General features: G+C 35.1%; 1 protein-coding gene across 2 annotated transcripts in view; it reads right to left on the bottom strand.

Moving 5' to 3' along the window:
• Nucleotides 1-22,397, bottom strand: part of FANCM (FA complementation group M) — a 108,459-nt gene that overhangs the window by 60,065 nt on the left and 25,997 nt on the right. For both annotated transcript variants that reach the window (XM_078053636.1, XM_078053637.1), the window contains exons 10-16: nucleotides 16,583-16,789; nucleotides 14,686-14,896; nucleotides 10,492-10,649; nucleotides 9,262-9,417; nucleotides 4,853-6,764; nucleotides 510-601; nucleotides 330-398 (exon numbers count right to left, since the gene is read on the bottom strand). In XM_078053636.1, coding sequence (XP_077909762.1) covers nucleotides 330-398; nucleotides 510-601; nucleotides 4,853-6,764; nucleotides 9,262-9,417; nucleotides 10,492-10,649; nucleotides 14,686-14,896; nucleotides 16,583-16,789 — 2,805 coding nt within the window. The remainder of the gene's footprint in view (nucleotides 1-329; nucleotides 399-509; nucleotides 602-4,852; nucleotides 6,765-9,261; nucleotides 9,418-10,491; nucleotides 10,650-14,685; nucleotides 14,897-16,582; nucleotides 16,790-22,397) is intronic.

Raw genomic sequence — 22,397 nt, 5'->3', positions numbered from 1 at the left:
ATTACCTGTTTACTTATCTGTCTCTCCTATTAGATTTTAGGTGACTTAAGACAGTACCAGGATATAATATTTATAGTAGTGTCCCCAGCATCTTACACAGTAGATATAGAGTAGATATTTAGGGAACTGCTAAAGCATACTGACTAAAATAGTTTTTAAAGAAGTATAAATTTGAAATAGAAATTCCAATCACATAGGATTTACTATTTTTGTGTTAACCATACACCTATTAGATCATATATACCTACATTCACCTATACATGTATTTTTCTTGTAATAATTACTCTAAAAGAATTTTAATTACTCTACATTATCTATTATCTACTTACTCTGTTTGGAGGAACCCTGCGCTTTTTTACAGCATGAAGTGGGGAATCAACTTCACTGTTTTTCTGATCCTAGATAAAGTAGATAATTAGATAAAAGGTTAAAAAAAAAAAGAGAGACTTATGGTGGGGGAGAAAAAAGCCTTTACATGATGACATTATTGTGATTATTAAATGACTCACCTCAGGGGATTCTAAAACATTTCCTTTTGTTTTTTTACTTTTTCTTCGGAAAATCTCATCATCTTCACTTTCATTGCTTGTTAAGTGTTCATCTATAATTTATTAAAAAAATGAATCCGGTCAATAGATTTGTTTATCTAATCACAACTACTTTATTGATGGGTGCATTATTTAAAAAGTTTTTCAGAAGTTTGGCCAAAAAATCAGCATAAGATGAGACAGAAAAATAAAACAGTGCCAGTGAGAAAATTAAGACATGATAACTTTTGCTAATAACCACATTTTTGACTCAGATTCAATTTTACAAATTAACCAAAATGAGGCCGGGAGAGTGCAAAGTCTAATTCTATTAGTCAAAGGTTCCAGAATTCATCTCTATAATGTACTATCGCTCTGCCCTTTGTGTCTTATTTTCATTCTAAAGGAGTTAAAGCATGAAAATGTAGGCTACAAAACAATATTTGAAGAGGTTCTTTTTTATATATATGTATATACATATGTCTACATATACGTGTGTTTGTACACAAGCATGAAATAAAAATTGGTAAGATATTCACCAAAATGTTGTAACTAGAACATATTCGGGAGGGTGGAAAGAATGCTAAAAACAAACATCTGGGGGAGCCTGGGTGGCTCAGTCGTTAAGCATCTGCCTTCGGCTCCAGTCATGGTCCCAGGGTCCTGGGATTGAGCCCCGCATCGGGCACCCTGATCAGCGGGAAGCCTGCTTCACCCTCTCCCACTTCCCCCGCTTGTGTTCCCTCTCTCACTGTATCTCTGTCAAATAAATAAATAAAATCTTTGAAAAAAAAAATCTGATGTATAAAATCAAATACTTCAAATTTTCAGGTACTTAAACAAAGCTCGATTTCTGCACTTCCATAAGATTCAGATTACGGATACCATTCTGTGTCTTTAGGAAACCTTCTGTGAGAGCCCTGTGGTTGTTTCAAGATATGTTCATAAATTCTTTGATAGGCCTTCCTTCAAAAGCTGGATCATAATTCCTCTCCCTTGGAGTATGGTCCAGACTTAGTCACTTGCTTCTAACAAAAGAATATAATGGAAGTGAAGGTGGGTTACTTCAGAGTCTAGGTCATAAAAGTTATTGAGGTCTCATCCTTGCTGTCTGTCTTGCATCACTCACTTTGGAGGAAGCCAAATGCTATACTGTAAAGATATAAGAAGCAACCCTATAATGAGTCCTAAAGAAAGGACTATTAAACATGGAACAGTTGAGACTTACTAGTTTTGAAAATTCCCAGCTTCTCTAGTTGGCAAACAATACTAAATTAAGAAATCTTCCAGGCAAAGATCTAATCTAGAGAACTGCCAGGAGACTACTATCCAGGTGAAGCTGAAGGTGAAACTGTAAATGCTTTAAGACCTCCAAGATCAAAGATGGTGCCTCAAAGTACCGTGCAGTCAGATAAAAGGCCCTCTATATAGTCTAAGGATGTCTTTCACAGATCCTCTTAAACAACAGGCCTTCCAAGATTAAGGAACTATCTCCAGACATCTTAGCAGAAGCCCAAAGTAGAGGAGTTGCCCAAAGGATTTGTGAGCATGACTAGTATCTAGTGGAATGAACCCCAATAAGATTCACAAGAGATCCACAAAGATATACGAGAATTATGGGAAGAAACACAGCCAGCTACAACAACAGGAAGGGGCAAAGACAATATAAAATGAAAAGAGGCCTTTGAAAATCCCCATAAAACAAAAATCCCCAAATTTTTACTAAAAGGAAACAGCTAAGGAAATTCTGCTACATGTTATGAAAAAGGACCAACCATCCAAAGGATGAAGCCAAGAACCATGGGGAGTCATTTCTGGGCCTTGAGTCCTCAACAAGGAACTTCCAATCTCGGCTCTTCTGCATTTTAGAATTGCTATGGATAGAGATTCCTATGTGCCTCCCCTTCCCACCACCACCCCACTTTTGTTTTGTTTTGTTTTTTTTAAAGATTTTATTTATTTATTTGAGAGAGAGAATGAGAGAGAGCACATGAGAGGGGGGAGGGTCAGAGGGAGAAGCAGACTCCCTGCTCAGCAGGGAGCCGGATGTGGGACTCGATCCCTGGACTCCAGGATCATGACCTGAGCCGAAGGCAGTCGCTTAACCAACTGAGCCACCCAGGCGCCCTCCACCCCACTTTTGAACAAGCTATCCTGGAAGCAGATTTTCCATGCCGTCAAATCTTCAGGTGACTGCAACCTCAGGTGAAATCTTGCCTATAACCTGATGAGAAAGCCTCAACCACAACTATCCAGTCAAGCACCTCTCCAATTCCTAAACTACAAATAAATGTTATTGTAAGCCACTAAGTTTGGGGGAGTCATTTTTTACACAGCAATAAATAATACAAATCCACACAATAAATTTCTCCTCACACTCTGTACCAAAAAAAATTTACCCAGACAAATAAATAAATCCTTTTTACAGATGAGCACTGTATAATCGACCAGTTTTGTTTTTCATTACCTTCTAAAGAAGTTAGAATTAAATGCAAGGCTCAGGTCTAGTAACCAACTCATTCCAGGAAGTTTTCCTTTCAACTGCTTTAGTGCCACTTTAATGAACTATTATAGTATACATATAGCATGGCAAATAATCTTAAATCCTCTATTTCAATTAGGTGAAGTAAAAAATACTAACTATGAATAAGTCATGGGAATAAAAATTACAGCATAGGGATATAGTCAATGCTATAGTAAACAGAGTTGTATGGTGACAAACGGTAGCTACACTTGTGAGCACAGAGATGTGGTGTCACTATGTTGTATACCTGAAATTAATGTAACATTGTATATCATCTATCCTCAAAGAATACTAAATATTACCTGTTGTGATGTGCACTGGGTGTTATACGTAACTAATGAATCATTGAACACTGAACACTCCATCAAAAACTAATGATGTACTATACAGTGGCTAACTGAACATAATAATAAAAAATACTAAATATTCCCCAATAATTATGTATTCATAATTACATTGCCCATGGTTAGTAGTTAAGTATAATGTTAGAAGGTTTAATGCAAATCTGACACAAAGATAGAAAAATGATCTCGACCATTAAGAGACTTAATATAAAGATGTTAAAGCAAATATTGGAGGCTCACAGGTAACATAAACTTAGCAAAATATATATATGTCAGAGTACACCCAATTTTATTTTATTTATTTTTTTAAGATTTTATTTATTTATTTGTCAGAGACAGAGAAAGAGAGAGCGTACAAGCAGGAAAAGCAGGGGGAGCAGCAGAGGGAGAAGCAGGCTCCCTGCTGAGCAAGGAGCTCGATGCAGAACTCGATCCCAGGACCCTGGGATCATGACCTAAGCCGAAGGCAGATGCTTAACCAACTGAGCCACCCAGGCGCCCAGAGTACACCCAATTTTAAAAATTAAACATATTTCCAGAACTTACTTTCAAGAAGCTTTTGTCTTAAATAAAACATTCATAAATCATGCCTTTGATCCCAAAGAGAATAGCATCATAAAAAGATTTACAGAGCAAAATCATTTTATCCTACAACTACTCTTTTTTCCTCAACCATAAGGAATAAACTTCATAAATGGCCTGCTATAATAATCTATACATAAACTAGAGCTCTATCAAAGTACTTAAAGAATACTTAAGTCATTTTAATACCAACATCTAGCACTATATTTTCTAGTTTTTCTGTAACTGTATAGAATTAGATCACAGAAATCCAGAGATTCCTCTGGAACTTCTGAGGTCTTGCCTCAATCCTCCAAATACAGTCTTGTTTCTCAACTGTTTTTTTTTTCCCCAACTATTTTTCTATGTAAATCTTCTACTTTATACTATTCCCTCCAAATCTTATACTTCCCTTTTTCCCCTTTGTTTTCATTTTATAACATCCAAATTCTCTACTATTTTCAACATATTCAAATTGCAAATATTCCTGAAGAGCCAAAATTAAAATCTATGTTAAAAAAATCTGTATTTCCAATCTAATCCGGTTCAAAATTCTGTCATCTTCTGAAACTCCTAAACATCCACTACCTTTTTATTTGGTAGTTATTCCCACATTTTACTGGTATCTTTTCAAATGTACATGTCACACAGTTGTTTGGGTTTTACAGTCAAAGTCCAAGGCCAAATCTATATTTCACTATCTAGCATAATACCTTTCCCATGGCATGCATGCCATAAATATATGTAGATAAATCTTTTATCAGTAAGCATCAACTTAAGAAATATATAATTATCTAATTCAATACATCAAATACTGAGAAATCACATTTTAAAAAATTACAGAAGCTTAGAGTAATTTTTCCAGATTTATGTGCTTTATTAAGATGGAATCTTACCTTCAGCAGGATGACAGGATTGACGAAGACTGATTTTTGACCTGCTTTTAGTCTTTTCTACAGAAAGTCCTGAATCACCAAAAGTTGAATTCAAGGTTTCTTTGAAACTCTGTAGACTTAATTTTCCCTTATGAGAATCTGGTGTCCTAGGCATTTCTTTCCTCTTAGAAAATGAGTTCAATGTGTTTGATTCAGAAAGTGGTGTACTCATAACTTTTTCTCCTACTGGCAAAGAAAACGGAGAATAACCAGGAGACAGAAATCCTTTATTTTTTGCTGCACTCTGTGGAAAATGTGCAAAACTTGGACTCCACGTATCGTCACTTGATGGGATAGTAATAGTTCTACTCGTAGAACTAGCAACATGATCTAGTGGTATTACTGCTTGATTTGAAACATAATTTGCATCATTGGTCTCCTTAATATCTAAACACCTTCCAGAGAGATCTAAAAATTTATTCTTATTTGTATCTGATGCATGTCCTAATACTTCACCATCAGAATCTGGACTACAAAATCCTAAATCAAAAGTAACAGAAAATAAGTCCTTAGAGCAGTCAAAAACATATTCATCATGCTTCAGTTTTTCCTTATGTACACCTTTCAAATCTTCATGAGATTTCCAACTATTAGTATCACAGATAATTTGATCTTGGGGTTCAGAATTATCGTCTAACAATAGTTCATCAGAAATTAAGAAGTGAGAGACCAGTGCCATTTCACTTAAAGCAGTTTTGTCTGACACACATGAAGATTTATATTTATCGTTCGAGGGAGAAAGGCTCATGTCATTAAACTTTGTATTACCATCTTTGAATAGTGGTAAACTCTCAACCTGATCAGTGAGCAATACTGGGGGGCCACTGTTATCCATATCACAATTTTTTTCTTCAACTAAATACTTTGGAGGGCCTATGTTTATTTGAATATGGTTGCTGGATACTATACTTTCATTTTTATTATCTTTATGTACTTTATCAACATAGTCATAGGAACTTGGCTCATCAGAAATCTTATCATTAGTTGCACTATAAAAGCAACTTTTTTCAGAAGGATGATTAATAAATTTAAGTGAATTCAATTCTAAATCCTGTTGAGAATTTACAGGTAAATATGACATCAAACAAGTAGATTTATCATTTTGTAAATACTCGGTGTAAGGTAGGAAGGGCAAATGATCAAGTTCACAACTTTTAGCAATTTCATATTCCAAATCTGAGAGTCCACTGAGAGGTGGAGGAGAATGAGATAAAAATCTCTCTACATTAGCTAGTACCTCTTTTGTTAGTGAAAGACAATTATAAAATTGGTCGTCTGTTTTAGCTACACAAAGTTCTTCCTCAAATGGAAGAAATAAGCTAGATGAAACATATTTCTCATCAGTGAAACTGTTATAACCAGAATCTAAAAAATTTCCAGGAAATGAACTAGATTTATTTGTAAATTGACATTCCATTAATCCACACGGCCGATTAACATTTTCATGGATAGCACATATGGCAGGGGCAACTTCATCTGTATCTGATGCCCTTTTATCATTTAGTAGGTCTACCTGAAAAATATTTTCAATAGTAGTACTTCCATCAGTATCTAAAGAATCCATAACAACATCATTATTTCCTTTTATATAAGGCTGATCTTTTTTAAATTTTTTAGAGGCTTTTTTTTTTAGAGAAGCAATTTTAACAGGTTTGATATGAGTTTGTTTAAAAATTTTAGCACATTCTTCATCAGATTCTGTCATTGAGAATGAACTGCCTTGATTTATATTCCTTGAAAATGAAGATTTCTTGTTACTAGTAAAGGTGCCATTGGCAAGAGGATTATATTCATTCCTGGGAGCACTAAATATTGAGCTAACATCTTCCATTTGTAAGTAAGATTTAATTTCCAATTCATAGCTGCATTCTCCCTAGAAAGAAGGAAAATGAAAAAAAATCACAGGAAATAAGAGCCATTACTAAGAGATGAGTTCTACTTTATGTTATTTTCTAAACAATATTACATTACTCAAATGATTACTCAAAATCAAATGATTTTCTTTTATAACTTAAAAATTATTCTTTTTTAAAAAAATTTTATTTATTTATTTTAGAGAGAGAGAGACAGCATGAGCACATATGAGAGGGGGAGGGGCAGAGGGAGAGAGAGAATCCCAAGTAGACTCTGCGCTGAGTGGGGAGCCCGTAAGGGGGCCCTATCTCATGACCCTGAGATCACAACTTGAGCCAAAACCAAGAGTCGGATGCTTAACCAGCTGAGCCACCCAGGTGCCCCTAACTTAAAAATTATTCAAATAAATCAAACAAAATTATAAATGGCACTACTGTGTAATTATCATAAATTATCTTTAATCAGTTTATATTTTTGTATCCTCAGAACTTAATACATGAAAGACCCATGATAACTATTTACAGAAGGAACAAATTTAATAAATACATAAACTAAGATTATAGGGGTGCCTGGGTGGCTCAGTCAGTTGAGCAACAACCTCTTGGTTTCAGCTGAGGTCATGATCTCAGGGTCCTGAGATCGAGACCTGCATCGGGCTCTGAGCTCAGCAGGGAGTCTACTTCTCCTCTCCCTCTCCCCCTTCCCCCCCACCTTGCACTCACATTCTCTCAAATAAATAAATCTTCAAAAATAAATATTATAAGCACTAAGTTCTTCACTTCTAAAATTTAATTGAATAACTATTCTAATTTCATAAAAATAGATATTAAGTAATCAATATATATAAATGAAAACTACACATACATGTGTTAAATTTACCCTCTTGATAAGGGTAAGAACTAAGAACAACTTTTAGAACATCTGAAATAAGTGTACCTGTAAATCCATTAGGCTGTAGGCTGGAATATACTATTTTTAACAAATTTTCCAACAAAGAACTCTTACAGTAGATTTCTCTTCTTTTCCTTTTTTTTTTTTTTAAGATTTATTTATTTATTTGAGAGAGAGAGAGAGAGAGACTAGGGGTGGGAGCAGAGGCAGAGGGAGAGTCTTAAGCAGACTCTGTACTGAGCACAGAGCCTGGCGTGGAGTTGATTTCACAACCCTGAGATCATGACCTGAGTTGAAACCAAGAGTCAGGCACTTAACCAGCTGCACCACCCAGGCGCCACAGGAACTCTTACAGTAAATTTCTAAAGCATACTTATCGCTAAATCTAAAACTATAGTCCCCCCAACTCCTGACCTACCCTCCTTCCTCTCTTCCCTTTGAGTGGCTACTTTAGTCAGGATTCCTCTACTGTTCAGGGATTTAAACAGTTAACTCTCTAATTTTTGAACAATAAATAATAAATACAATAAATATTAATTTGAGAAGGTTGTCTCCCTGCTAGTGTATATGCTCCCCACAGACAGAATATTTCATCTGTCTTCTTCACTGATGTACCACAGGGCCTGGAATAGAAGAGGACATACAGAAGGCACTAAATAAATATGTGTTAATTTGATAGCATAGGTTTTGCTGGGATCCACAACTAATTACTCTATTTATATGTATTCATGAATAATAGCTAATAATAAAAATAGCAGTTACAATCTATTGAGTGTGCCTGTTACTGTTCTAAATGCTCTACACATATTAACTCATTTAATCCTCGCAACAACCCTATGAAGAAAGTATTATCATTATTCCCATTTTACAGAGAAACGGAGGCCCAAAGAGGTTAACTTGTTTGATTAGTAAGAGGTAGACCTGGGATTCTAACCCAGGAATTTTGGATTTCATAATCAGAGTAGGTTCATCATTCTGATTCTCCCAAGGAAGAATAATCAAGCTTCTCAAGGAATCAATAATTCTCTAAACTACCACCAGGATATAAAAGACATACCAAATGACCTATGTGATGGAGAATATTTCAATAAATCCAATCTAGCAAGAATGCTAAATTAGCTCTACTAATGGTTTATATAAATCATTAAGTATATTAAAATTTTACTCTGGTTTATCTATATTGACAGATGATATTCTTCTAATTAAGTCTACTTCTCCACCTAAGGCAGAAAGCTGGTTCCCTACTGAGTCACAAGAAACTTTATAAAAAAAACAAAATATTCTAACTATAATTCTTTATATTAAATACTTGTTTCTTATAATAATGATTTCAAATTAAGAATAGGGGTGCCTGGGTGGCTCAGTCAGTTAAGCAACCAGCTCTTGATCTCTGCTAAGGTTGTGATCTAAGGGTTGTGGGATCAAGCCCCGAGCCAGGTTCTGTGTTCCGTGGGGAGTCTGCTTAAGATTCTCTCTCTCCCTGCTCCCCCTCTTCCTCCCCCCAACTTGCCCACGTGCTCTCTCTCTCTCTCAAATAAATAATTCATAAAAAATTAAGAAGAATGAATATCAAGTATTCTTTTCACAATCATACCCAGCAAGAGAAAGTTGTAATAAAACCCTACCTCTTCATGTCTCATTCCTTCTATCATTTGCATAATGCTTATAAAATGGTGGCATCGATCTGAATGGTCAACTTGATACGTAGGAAAAGGATGATCCTGCCACACTCTCCATTCAGAAAGAGACAGTTGATGAATTCCCATGGTTGGTTCTTGAGTCTTGATTAATGATTTTAAAAATAATAAGTATGATAAATACACATACTCAGATTTCATAAACTGATTAAAAAAACAATATACAGATAATAAGCCTAACATAAAAAATCTGAATTCATTTGAGTATTTTCAACTAAAATCTCTGGAGGCTAAAGAAACTAATTTCATAAAGTACAAAAATGCCCTTCTAAATACATTTTGAAAGTAACTATTATTTGAGTTAGTACTTGGTTATATTCCTGTTTATACAGTTCCATGTTAAGAGCAAATATTTAAGAAAATGTGTGGTTTCAAAAGTACTGTTGTGCTAGATTTATATTCTCTCATGTAATAAAGAGGCATTCATAACCTCTCAGTGATAATGATCTTAATTTTTTCATGCTGCCATTCCTCACTTTTCCCTGGTAGTAAATGAATATAAATTTGGAATAGCCATATTTCAAACCCTATAAATCTTCTAAAAGGACTCTTTCCTGAGGTTGTTTTTCCAGCTCTCTAGGCATATATGTAACCTTTAATCAAATCTCTTGACTTAATTATTAAGTTCACCAATAATTTGTTCATAATAAGAGAAATAATAACATCCAATTTAAAGTTCTACACAATTTCAAAAAAAAAGAGTTATACAAAGACGCTCATGACAGCATAATTTTATGTTAGCAACACTGAAAAGAATTCGAAAACATAACAGGAAAATAAATAGTCAAGCAAACATAATTTTATGTTAGTAACACTGAAAAGAATTCGAAAACATAACAGGAAAATAAATAGTCAAGGGGTATAATGCAGAGTAACATAACAATCATGTAAAGGATGCCTATGTGGAAATGCTCATATAGTAGAAAGTAATGGGAAAAGAGCAGATATTATGTATATGTAGTACACTCAAGTAAAAATATATACACAATAAAGAATATAAGAAAATTAGTTCTATAAACTTAGACTTTAATATTCTTTTTAAACTGTTACATTCTTAATTTTTTAAGCAACCTGACATTCTGATCATAAACACTCTCTCTACTCCCAAATCTACTGTATAATCATTATAAAGAGTATCTGAAAACATGTTCAACTTACTGGTGTGTTTTCCTCATTTTCTAAAGATAAAAACCGAACTTGAGGCAATGTTATTTCTTTAATTTCATCACTGTCTCTTAACCTATAACGTCTGTTCCATAATTTAAATTCTTCTGCTGATAAGAACCAATCTTTCTTTGAATTACTCTGCTTCATTCCTGTAAGTTGAGAAAGTAATTGAAAAGAAGTTTAAAAAAATCTGCTAAGCAAACACAAAATATACAACATCAACTCAAACTCTCCACCTGTTTATATCTATTCATCTTTACTAAACCACTGATTCTATTCCTTAAAACCAGTATTTTTCACATAATCATCCTGGTTATCACTTTTCTCACCTCTTTGAAAGTACTAGTACAGCCTCCTGTTCAGGAGCTAACTTTCCATAATGACTTCATAAATGTAACAGAGCCAGGTAGGTAGGCTCTCAATCCTGGTTTCTTTTGGACTCCCTCCATGTTGTATCTAAGACCTGGCACAAAAGAGTCAAAAAAACTTACAAATGAAAACTGGTATGATTCTATCATTGTTATCTGAAAGATTATCTGAAGCTTGGTTGGGGGTGGGGGAAGATGTCAAGACTAAAAAGGATTTTTAACTTAAGTCTTAAATGGGGGGGTAGAGGTAGAAAAGACCTACTGCTTTAAAAAATGACAATAATACACTTTTTTTTTAAAGTATATTAAATTAATCCTTTCTAACTTCCATAATCTCTATAGAGGAAAATAATCAGCAAACTGAAAAAGGGTAAATAGTATAAAGTAGTAACTCTAGTCTAATACAGATGAGGACAGAAAAAAAAAAATCAGAAAGACAACTGAATTAGGAATCAGGAAACTTCTGTCTTAGCTATTTCCAAACACTGTATAAGAATATGCTTTTGTAAAATAAGGGGTTTGAACTAAGTGATCTTTCAGGCTCCTCTTAGATCTAACAATCTGAGACTTTTAAAATAGGAAAGCATTCCTCTCTTTTAGTCACTTTAAGTAAGTTCAGATCTCTAAGCCCAGATGAATTATGCTAATTTACAGAAGATTACATTTATATATGCAACCTTAGCAAGATGAATCCCTAACACTTGAAAAATCAGGGAGAATGGGAAAAAAAAGCACAAAAAATAAACATGAGCCAATATTGTCTCAATTAAAAAAAAAAAAAACAGGTTCTCGAATTTTACTAAAGAAATTTGTCATCCATCTCTAGTTACATTTTAGAAACAATTATTAAACATATGGTTAATTTTAACATTTATAAAAATATAATGATCACTAAGAATAATCTATGCAAACTTTAACCAAGTTAAATAAATAAATAAATTCAAAAGAATCCAAAATACAATTGACCCTTAAACAATGAAGGGGTTAGGGGTACTAAGCCCCTAGCTGAAAATCGGCAGTTAACTTTTGGCTCCCCAAAAACATAAGTACTAATAACCTTCTCTTGTTTGGAAGCCTTACTGATAACATAGACAGTCAATTAACACATATGTTTTATGTATTATTTACCATGTTCTTATAATAAAGGTAGAAAAAATATTAAAGTCGTAAGAGAAAGTACCCTTACATTACTGAACTGTATTTGTAAATTTGAAAAAAATTGCATAGGATTGGTCCCACACAGTTCAGATCAGTGTTGTTCAAGAATCAACTGTACATAAAATCTTTTCACTTTAACCAAAGATCTGGCAAAGTGTTGTAAAATGACAGGCATATTCCTATTAAGTAGATTTGTATGAGGTTTAATAGGCATATCCAAAAAGCATTGATTTACAGCTCTGAGTTAAGGGAAAGAACATTAACAAATTTAAGTGAATCCAAAGCAAGTGACTAGGAGGGAAAGGATCCTGAAGCTTCATGGTATGAAAACCAGTGGAACCAACAGTTAAACTTGAGAGGTATTGTATTCAAATACATAAAGAACTGCTACACAGGTAAACAGATCAAAACCATTTTTTGTATCTAGAAGATAAAACTAAATCAATGAGAAAAAGGTAGAAAGACAGATTTTTCAACATAAGAAAGAATCTTCTTCTACACAGGGTTTCTACATTGGAATAAACCCTTATAAATACAATTTCCATTAACAGATATTCAAGTTGAGGCTGAATATGCATTTAATAAGAACACTGAATGCAGACCAAAACCACAATGAAACATCACCTCCTACCTGTTAGGATGCCTACTATCAAAAGATCAAAACATAACAAGTGTTGGTGAGGATATGGAAAAATTAAAATCCCCATATACTGTTGGTGTGATAGTAGAGAGGTGCAGCTGTCAGAGAAAATGGCATGAAGGCTCCTCAAAAAATTAAAAATAGAAGTACCATAGGATCCAGCAATTATACTTCTAGGTATATATCCAAAAGAACTGCAATTAGGATCTCAAAGAGATATGTGCACCCCATGTATACTGTAGCAGTATTCACTATATGCAAGAGATGTAAGCAATCCAAATGTCTCACAGATGAATGGATACAAAAAATGTGGTGGGGTGCCTGAGTGGCTCAGTTGGTTAAGAGTCTGCCCTCAGCTTGAGTCATGATCTCGGGGTCCTGGGATACAGCCCCACATCGGGCTCCCTGTTCAGTGGGAGTATTCTTCTCCCTCTCCCTCTGCCCCTCCCCCCTTCCTGTGCGCTCTCTCTCTCTCTTTCTCTCTCTCTCTCAAATAAATAAATCTTTAAAAAAAAAATGTGGAATGTACATACAACGGAATATTATTCTGCCTTAAAAAAGAAATCCTACCATTTCCTATGAAGGAACCTATAGGAAATTATGCTAAGTGAAATAAGCCAGTCATAGAAGCACACATACTGCATGATTCCACTTATAAGGATACCTAAAATAATCAAACTCATACAAGCAGACAATAGAATGGTATTGCCAGGGGCTGGGTGGAGAGAAAAATGGAGAGTTGTTGCTCTAAGTATCTAAAGTGCCAGTTACATAAGATGAATACATTCTAGAGATCTGTGTATAACATAGTGCTTATAGTTAACAAAATGACATTGTTCTTCTTAAAATATTATTAAAAAAAATTGCTGCAGAAACCACTCCTATCTTGATAGGTAATTTGACCAGATGACCCCCAGTGTTCCTTCCAAATCTTAAAATATAACTATAATGTTATGATTCTTTAAAAGCCCTAATTAAAGATTAAGTAAAATTTAAAAGAAAAAAATTTTAGTTTCTCATCTTCATAGTATTAAAATTTCAAGATATTTTCTTGATATCACCAAAATCTCTGTAGTTCTTAAAGTAGTAACACTCTCATTACTAGCTACACTCCCTGGCACCAAAGAATTTCTCACTGACTCAGAATCACCAGGAACTTGGTCTACCTTGGACACGATCCCATGTAAATTAAAAAAAAAAATTTGTTTTCTCTTTTGCAGAAAGGGAAAGAAACCATTCTGTCTCCTTAAAGCAATTCCAGAGACACCTAATGTTTTTAAATCTTTTAACTCTTTGATGTTATATGCAAACCTCTGTAAAGTCTGAGCAAGCCTCTAGTTAGTGTTTCAAGCATAGATGTTTTTCTTAAGGATGTAGGATCGCTCTCTGCAGTGTTAAACATCAAGGAAGATAGTGTCCCTATCTCCCAGTCAACAGGGAAGTTTAGCCTAGGCACCATTCTCTTCACTATATGCATGCAAAGATAACAGAAGTCTTATTATTTCTTTGAATAAAGGCAATGAAGCTAACAGAAATGGCTACCTCAATTACCAGGTGATTTGGGGATGAACTATGAAAGTATATACAGCAAAAGGTGCTATCCTCTCGTAGGACAAGTTACTATTAATCTTGAGAATATGTATGTAAAGAATCATAACTGCCTGAAGGGATGAATAGGATAGAATTTCTGTCTTTGTATTATCTTAGTGGATTGTTTATGATGCACACTATAATCTGATTCAGTGCTTATTCAATAATAAAACTTTTCTTCCTTTTCTACATTTTGTAAAGAGGATTCTCTGGGTTAGTAGGACATTTTAATTTTCCCAACACTGAGTTTCTCACTCTGTTCTGTCACTGTCTCCTTCCCTTTGCCACAGGAATAATCTCTTATTCTTTCCAACACCCATAACATCCTAGAATGTACACTGAGTTTCTCAAAAAGGAAATATATCAACATACAGCCTGCTAACAACAGGGAAAAAAATACATGGCTCCAATGCAAAGTTTTTTATTTACCGTTCTTATAGGAAAAGTGAGAGGACTTCCGCTGCAAGTTCCGAGGCTTCTCTGGTTCATAGACACCACATGTGATGAACATTTTGTGTAATTCTGGATTGATTCCATCAGGAACCATTCGTGGACTTCCTTGGTAAAAATGAAGAACCTGCCTGTTACCTGAAATAGCTTTATAAATACTTCTTTTGTTGGACTGACTTTGATTATAAGTCTGCAAAGAAAAATGTCAAATTACATTATTTCTATAATAGTCACTTAGCCATAATAAGAAGTTATTATATTTGTTTGGATTTATTATAAACAGTAAATTAAACTCTGATCCACTTAAATACTGAGAATATCTATTATCTTGAATTTGAGACCTGTTCAATTAACTCCTGAAAATCAGTTCAAAATTTAGTATTATAAAAGCCTACCTTCATAACTATATTGCACAAAGGAAATGTACCTTTTATTTAGGATCTTTCTATTTTTGAATAAGGTGAATATTTATATATATTAAATGTAAACTGCCTTTTTTTTTAATACTATTCCCGTATTCCAGCTTGTTACTTCATCTCTCTACACTTCACCTTTCTTCACTGTATACAAGAAAAACATTATTCCCTGTACAGGATTAAATGAAATAATGCATCTGACGCACTTAGAACACTGCCCAGGAGAGTAGGTACTCATTAAATGTGGACCATTATGATTACTTTACAGATAAGAAAACTAACATCTGAATACATAGGTTAAGTGGTTTGCTTAAGCTAATACAGTTAGAACTTAATTCCACACATTGATAGTACATAGATTTTTACAAGCTGCCAGATATTTAATTTATTGGAATCATTTTACAGATAAAATGAATGTTACATAATATGCTATAATCACATGAAAAGTATCAGGGGAAAAAGTCATTTTTCAGGATGATTTTTAAAGAGTCTATAAAACATTTTAAATCAATTTTTTATAACTGCCATAATTAATGAAAAAATCTTTAATATAAACCTACATATTTGCTCAAGGAAATGGTCCCACTGAGTTACAAGTTAGTTGATAACTTTAGTGTAACAAACAAAATAATATTAGGTATAACATCATATTCCAGGAAGGTCTGTCACTCAAGATTGTAGCAAAGTATGAATATAATTTAAGTTCCTTATCACTTTGTATAGGCATCAACAAACTTTTCCATAAAGGGCCAGAAAGTAAATATTTTAGGTTTTGCAGGCCACATAATATCTCTGGCACATATTGGTTGGTTGATTGATTGATTGGTTTAGGCAACTCTTTAAAATGTAAAAACCATTCTCAGTTCACTGTATTTAAAAATAAAAGAAAAAACTAAATTAAAAACAAGAAACAGGCCTTAGAAGCACAGGGAAATAGTAAAACAAAATAGATATTGAGGGGCACCTGGGTGGCTCAGTCGGTTATGCATCTGCCTTCAGCTCAGGTCCTGATCCTGGGGTCCTGGGATTGAGCCCCCTCCCCCAGCCCTACCCCTTAGGGTTCCCTGCTCAGCGGGGAGCCTGCTTCTCCTTCTCCCTGCCCCCCAACTCGTGTTCTCTCCCTCTCAAATAAATAAATAAAATCTTAAAAAAAACTAAAGAACTTTCAAATATTTAAAAAAAATAATACATATTGATTTCTGTATCTAAGTATCTTTAAATTACTACTGAAGTAGAAAAATGCATTTTATATGGATAAAAGTTACAAAACTGAATCCAGTTAAAAAATTCTCCTAATTACAAGAAAAGAATACTCAGAATCTACTACAAAGTAGAGGGAAAAAATCAACCACAATTTCCTACAGATTGTTTGGACTTTGAATGTTAACAGACTGACATTTATCTTAAGCTATATTTCTCAAATTTCAATTATCAAATCATGTTTCTACAAGTCCACTTACACGTTCTTCTCGTCCTTCGGCAAGGATAACAACAATTCTGCCTTGACGTTTGCGGCCGGTTCTACCCATTCGTTGTACAAGACGAATTGGGCTCTTCTGGGCATCAAAACATATTATAAGATCAACTTCTCCTATATCCAAACCTTCTTCACCAACACAAGTGGAAACCAATGTATTATAACCACCACTACGAAACTGTTTCACAACCTAAAATAAAAATGATTTAAAAATAACCAAATACAACTGTAAGAGACTTGTAGATCAAACACACTTTTTCCACTCACCCCAAAATGGTGAAATCAGATTACAAATCAGAATCCAGGACACTATGGAATAGGAAAAGTAGCAGCAAAATGGCAATATAAACCAAAACAGACTGTGGTAAAATGCAAAGGGCAATCCTAATTCTTTGCTTTCATAATGGTTGTGATGCCAAAAATGTTTGCTAAGTTTACACATAAATGAGAAACTCCAGATATTATTTGTCACTAAAGGGCCATGGGCAGGTAAACAGCCCAGAGCAATTACTGCTAATCATATCCTAGACCTAAATTTATTGTTAGGTCTATCTAAAGTAAAATTTTTATTACTCCTAAAATTCCTATCTTACCTTCTATACTGCCATTCCAATGAAGGGTAGCAGAATAAGCCATCCCAAAATATGACTGGGGAAGTTTAGGACATGCTGCCCCAAAATATGCTGCTTTGATATACTGATTATTTTGAGCTGTAGACACTTGAAAAACAGCAAAAGCAGGGAGAGGCTCTCCCTTTATCTGTCCATAAATCCCCTCCCTGGGATTTTTATCAACCAGAAAAAATTGACTCATCACAGGAGAGGAGACTAAAAGCCATCCTTATAGCCAGACAAACTTGGTTATAAACTATCACACCTCCCTTCTATTCTTCTAAGGGCCCATTCGTCTTTCCCAAAAATCAATTACTCTCTGTCCTAAGAAGCCTATGTTCCTCCTCGCCTTTCCCTATTAATATGGTATTTAAGTCAATTCTAAGCCACCTTAGGAAGTTACTCATTTTTCCCTGCATATCTCCCATGTATAATATAAAGTATACATGTTAATAAACTTCATGATTTATATATTCGACTGTTTATTCAATATCTCTCTGCTTGATGTTTAAAACAATGCTACTCAGGGGCACCTGGGTGGCTCAGTTGGTTAAATGTCTGCCTTCGACTCAGGTCATAATCCCCAGGTCCTGGGATCAAGTCTGGCATCAGGCTCCCTGCTCAGCAGGGAGTCTGCTTCTCCCTCTCCCTCTGCCCCTCGTCCCTGCTCGTGCTCGCTTGCGCTCTCTCTCTTTCAAGTAAATAAAAATCTTACAAAGATTAAAAAAAATTAAAAAATAAAACAAAGATACTCAAAGTGTAGTTCACAAACTGTTTATTACTGGTATGGTTCACAAACTGTTTATTACTAGCCAACAACAACATAAATACAAAAATTAAGAGTAGGTGTTTAGAAACTTGACAGAGCAATACTACGTTTGTTGGCTTTAATAAGAAGAAATTTGGCTGTGAACATTGTTTTCATTAATTTTACTTTTTTTATTAATTCATTATTATTGTAATATTCAAAAGTATCTGTCTGTGACATACTAAGAGGAAATAAACTAGTCCTCCATCAATTTTCATAGTCAGAAAAACACTAACCTCATAGACATGCCAAAGTTAACTCATCCAGAACCAAACTCCTGATATTTCTCTCCAAAACCTGCTCTTCCTGCAGTCTTATCTATCTTCATTAATAGCAGCTCTTTTCAGTTTTTTCAGGCCAAATTCCTGGAGTCATCCTTGGAGTCAGCCTTCACACTCCTCAATCTCATACCCCACTCTAATTTGCCAATAAATCCCCTCAGCTTGACCTTCAAAATATATCCAGAATCCAACCATTTCTCACAACTTTCCCTGCTACCACTCTAGTCTAAGCCACCATCAGCTTTAACTTGGTATCACAATAAGACTTCCATTTGTTCTTCCTGTTTGCACCCTTAGTCCCCTATACTTTATTAAGATACCAACCAGTGTGATTTTTTTTTTTTTAAATATAAACTAGGTCATGACCCTCCTCTGCTTCCAACTCTCCAAGGGCTTCTTTTCCCATCTCACCCAGAGTACAAGCCAAAGTTATTAAAATGGAAACACCCCACTTACATCACCAGACAGATCATCTAAGCAGAATATAAAAAAGGAAGTGGCTTTGAATGACACACTGGACCAGATGGAATTAACATATACTCAGAACATTCTGTCCTAAAACAACAGTATACACATTCGTTTCAAGTGCACATGGAACATTCCCCAGAACAAATCACATATTAGATCACAAAAGAGGCCTCAAACAGGGGTGCCCAGGTGGCTCAGTTGGTTAAGCATCTGCCTTTGGCTCAGGTCATGATCCCAGGGTCCTGATTTTGAGCCCCTCATCAGGCTCCCTGCTCAGCAGGGAGTCTGCTTCTCCCTCTCTCCCGCCCCTCCCCCCCACCGCTCATGCTCTCTCTGGCTCTCTTTTCTCGCTCAAATAAATAAATAAATAAAATCTTTTAAAAAAAGAGAGAGAGACCTCAACAAATACAAAAAGACTGAAATCACACCATGCACCTTTTCTGACCACAATGCTATGAAACCAGAAGTCAACCACAAGAAAAAATTTGGAAAGACTACAAATACATGGAGGTTAAACAACATGCTACTAAACAAAGAATGGGTCAACCAGGAAATCAAAGAAATAAAAAAAAGATACATGGAAACAAATGAAAATGAAAACACAATGAACGGTCCAAAATCTTCAGGATGCAGCAAAAGCAGTCATAAGAGAGAAGTATATAGCAATACAGGCTTATCTCAAAAAGCAAGAAAAAATCTCATATAAATAACCTAACCTTACACCTAAAGGAGCTAGAAAAAGAACAATAAAAGAAGCCTAAAGCCAGCAGGAGAAAGGAAATAATAAAGATTAGAGCAGAAATAAATGATATAGAAACTAAAAAAAACAACAGATCAATGAAACCAGGAGCTGGTTCTTTGAAAGAAAAAAAAAAATCAATAAAAGTAATAAACCTCTAGCCAGACTTATCAAAAAGAAAAGAGAAAGGACCCAAATAAATCATGAATAGAAGAGGAGAAATAACAACCAACACCACAGAAATATGATTGCAAGAGAGTATTATGCAAAACCATATGCCAACAAACTGGACAACTTGGAAGAAATGGATAAATTCCTAGAAACAAAAATTACCAAAACTGAAACAGGAAGAAATAGGAAACTTGAACAGACTAGTAACCTGCAAAGAAACTGAATCAGTAATAAAAAATCTCCCAAGATACAAAAGTTCAGGGCCAGATGGCTTCACAGGCAAATTCTACCAAACATTTAAAGAAGAGTGAATACCTATTCTTCTCAAACTATTCCAAAAAATAGAAAAGGAAGGAAAACCTCCAAATTCATTCTATGAGGCCAGCATTACCCTGATACCAAAACCAGATAAAGATTCCACTAAAAAAGAGAACAGGCCAATATCCCTGATGAACATGGATGCAAAAATTCTCAAAAAAATACTAGCAAACCAAATCCAAAAATACATTTAAAAAAATCATTCACCACGACCAAGTGGGGTTTATTCCTGAGTTGCAAGGGTGTTTCAATATTCACAAATCAATCAACATGATACACCACATTAATGAAAGAAGGAAAGGAACCATATGATCCTTTCAGTAGATGCAGAAAAGGCATTTGACAAAGTAGACAAACTACAACACCCATTGATGATAAAAAAACCCTCAACAACATAGGTTTAGAGGGAACATACCTCAACATAATAAATGCCATCTACGAAAAACCCATAGCTAATATTATCCTCAATGGGGAAAAAATTGAGAGCTTTTCCACTATGGTCAGGAACAAGACAGGGATGCCGACTCTCACCTCTGTTATTTAACATATTATTGGTAGTACTAGCCTCAGCAATCAGACATCTAACAACAACAACAAAAAATAAAAGGCATCCAAATTGGGAAAGGAAGAAGTCAAATTTAAACTACTTGCAGAGAACATGATAGAAATGCCAAAGACTGCACCAAAAAACTGCTAGAACTGATAAACAAATTCAGTAAAGTTGTTGGATACAAAATCACTGTACAGAAATCACCAATACCATACACCAATAATGAAGCAGCAAAAAGAGAAATTAAGAATCAGTCCCACTTACAACTGCAGCAAAAACCATAAGATACCTAAGAATAAATCTAACCAAAGAGGTGAAAAGAATGGGGCACCTGGGTGGTTCAGTCATTAAGCATCTGCCTTCAGCTCAGGTCATGATCCCAGGACCCACATGGGGCTCCCTGCTCGGCGGGAAGCCTGCTTCTCCCTCTCCTACTACCCCTCCTTGTGTTTCCTCTCTCACTGTCTCTCTCTCTGTCAAATAAATAAATAAAATCTTCAAAGAGGTGAAAAGAAGACCTGTACTCTAAAAACTATAAAACACTAATGAAAGAAACTGAAGCTGACACAAAGAAATAGAAAAACATTCCATGCTCATGGATTAGAAGAACAAAGACTGTTAAAATGTCTACACTGCCCAAAGCAATCTACACATTTAATGCAATCCCTATAAAAATACCAATAGCATTTTTTTTTTTTTTTAAAGATTTTATTTGTTTGACAGAGAGAGACACAGCGAGAGAGGGAACACAAGCAGGGGGAGTGGGAGAGGGAGAAGCAGGCTTCCCGCGGAGCAGGGAGCCCGATGCGGGGCTCAATTCCAGGACCCTGGGATCATGACCTGAGCCGAAGGCAGACGCTTAACGACTGAGCCACCCAGGCGCCCCACCAATAGCATTTTTCACAGAGCTAAACTGACCCTACAATTTGTATGGAACCACAAAAGACCCCAAATAGCCAAAGCAATCTTAAAAAAGAAAAGCAAAGTTGGAGGCATCACAATTCCAAGTTATACTACAAAGCTGTAGTGATCAAAACAGTATGGTACTGGCACAAAAATAGACAAGAGATTAATAGAACAGAACAGAAAACCCAGAAATAAACCCACAACTATATGGTCGATTAATATTTGACAAAGCAGGAAAGAATATCCAATGGGAAAAAGAAATGGATGCATTCCTAGAGATGTATCAACTACCAAAACTGAACCAGGAAGAAACAGAAAACCTGAACAGACCTATAACCACTAAGGAAACTGAAGCAGTAATCAAAAATCTCTCAACAAACAAAAGCCCAGGGCCAGGCGGCTTCCCAGGGGAATTCTACCAAACAATTAAAGAAGAATTAATACCTATTCTTCTGAAACTGTTCCAAAACACAGAAATGGAAGGAAAACTTCCAAACTCATTTTATGAGGCCACCATTACCTTGATCCCCAAACCAGACAAAGACCCCATCAAAAAGGAGAATATCCCTGATATTCCCTGATACGGACCAATATCCCTGATGAACATGGATGCAAAAATTCTCACCAAAATACTAGCCAATAGGATCCAACAGTACATTAAGAGGATTATTCACCACGACCAAGTGGGATTTATTCCTGGGCTACAAGGTTGGTTCAACATCCACAAATCAATCAATGTTATACAATATATTAATAAAAGAAAGAACAAGAACCATACGATCCTCTCAACAGATGTAGAAAAAGCATTTGACAAAGTACAGCATCCTTTCTTGATCAAAACTCTTCAGAGTATAGGGATAGAGGGTACATACCTCAATATCATAAAAGCCATCTATGAAAAACCCATAGCAAATATCATTCTCAATGGGGAAAAACTGAGAGCTTT

Source organism: Halichoerus grypus, chromosome 8 (assembly GCF_964656455.1).
Source record: "Halichoerus grypus chromosome 8, mHalGry1.hap1.1, whole genome shotgun sequence".
Lineage (NCBI taxonomy): Eukaryota > Metazoa > Chordata > Mammalia > Carnivora > Phocidae > Halichoerus > Halichoerus grypus.
The sequence above is the reverse complement of the archived record's forward strand: the minus strand, read 5'-3'. Positions and strand labels throughout refer to the sequence as shown.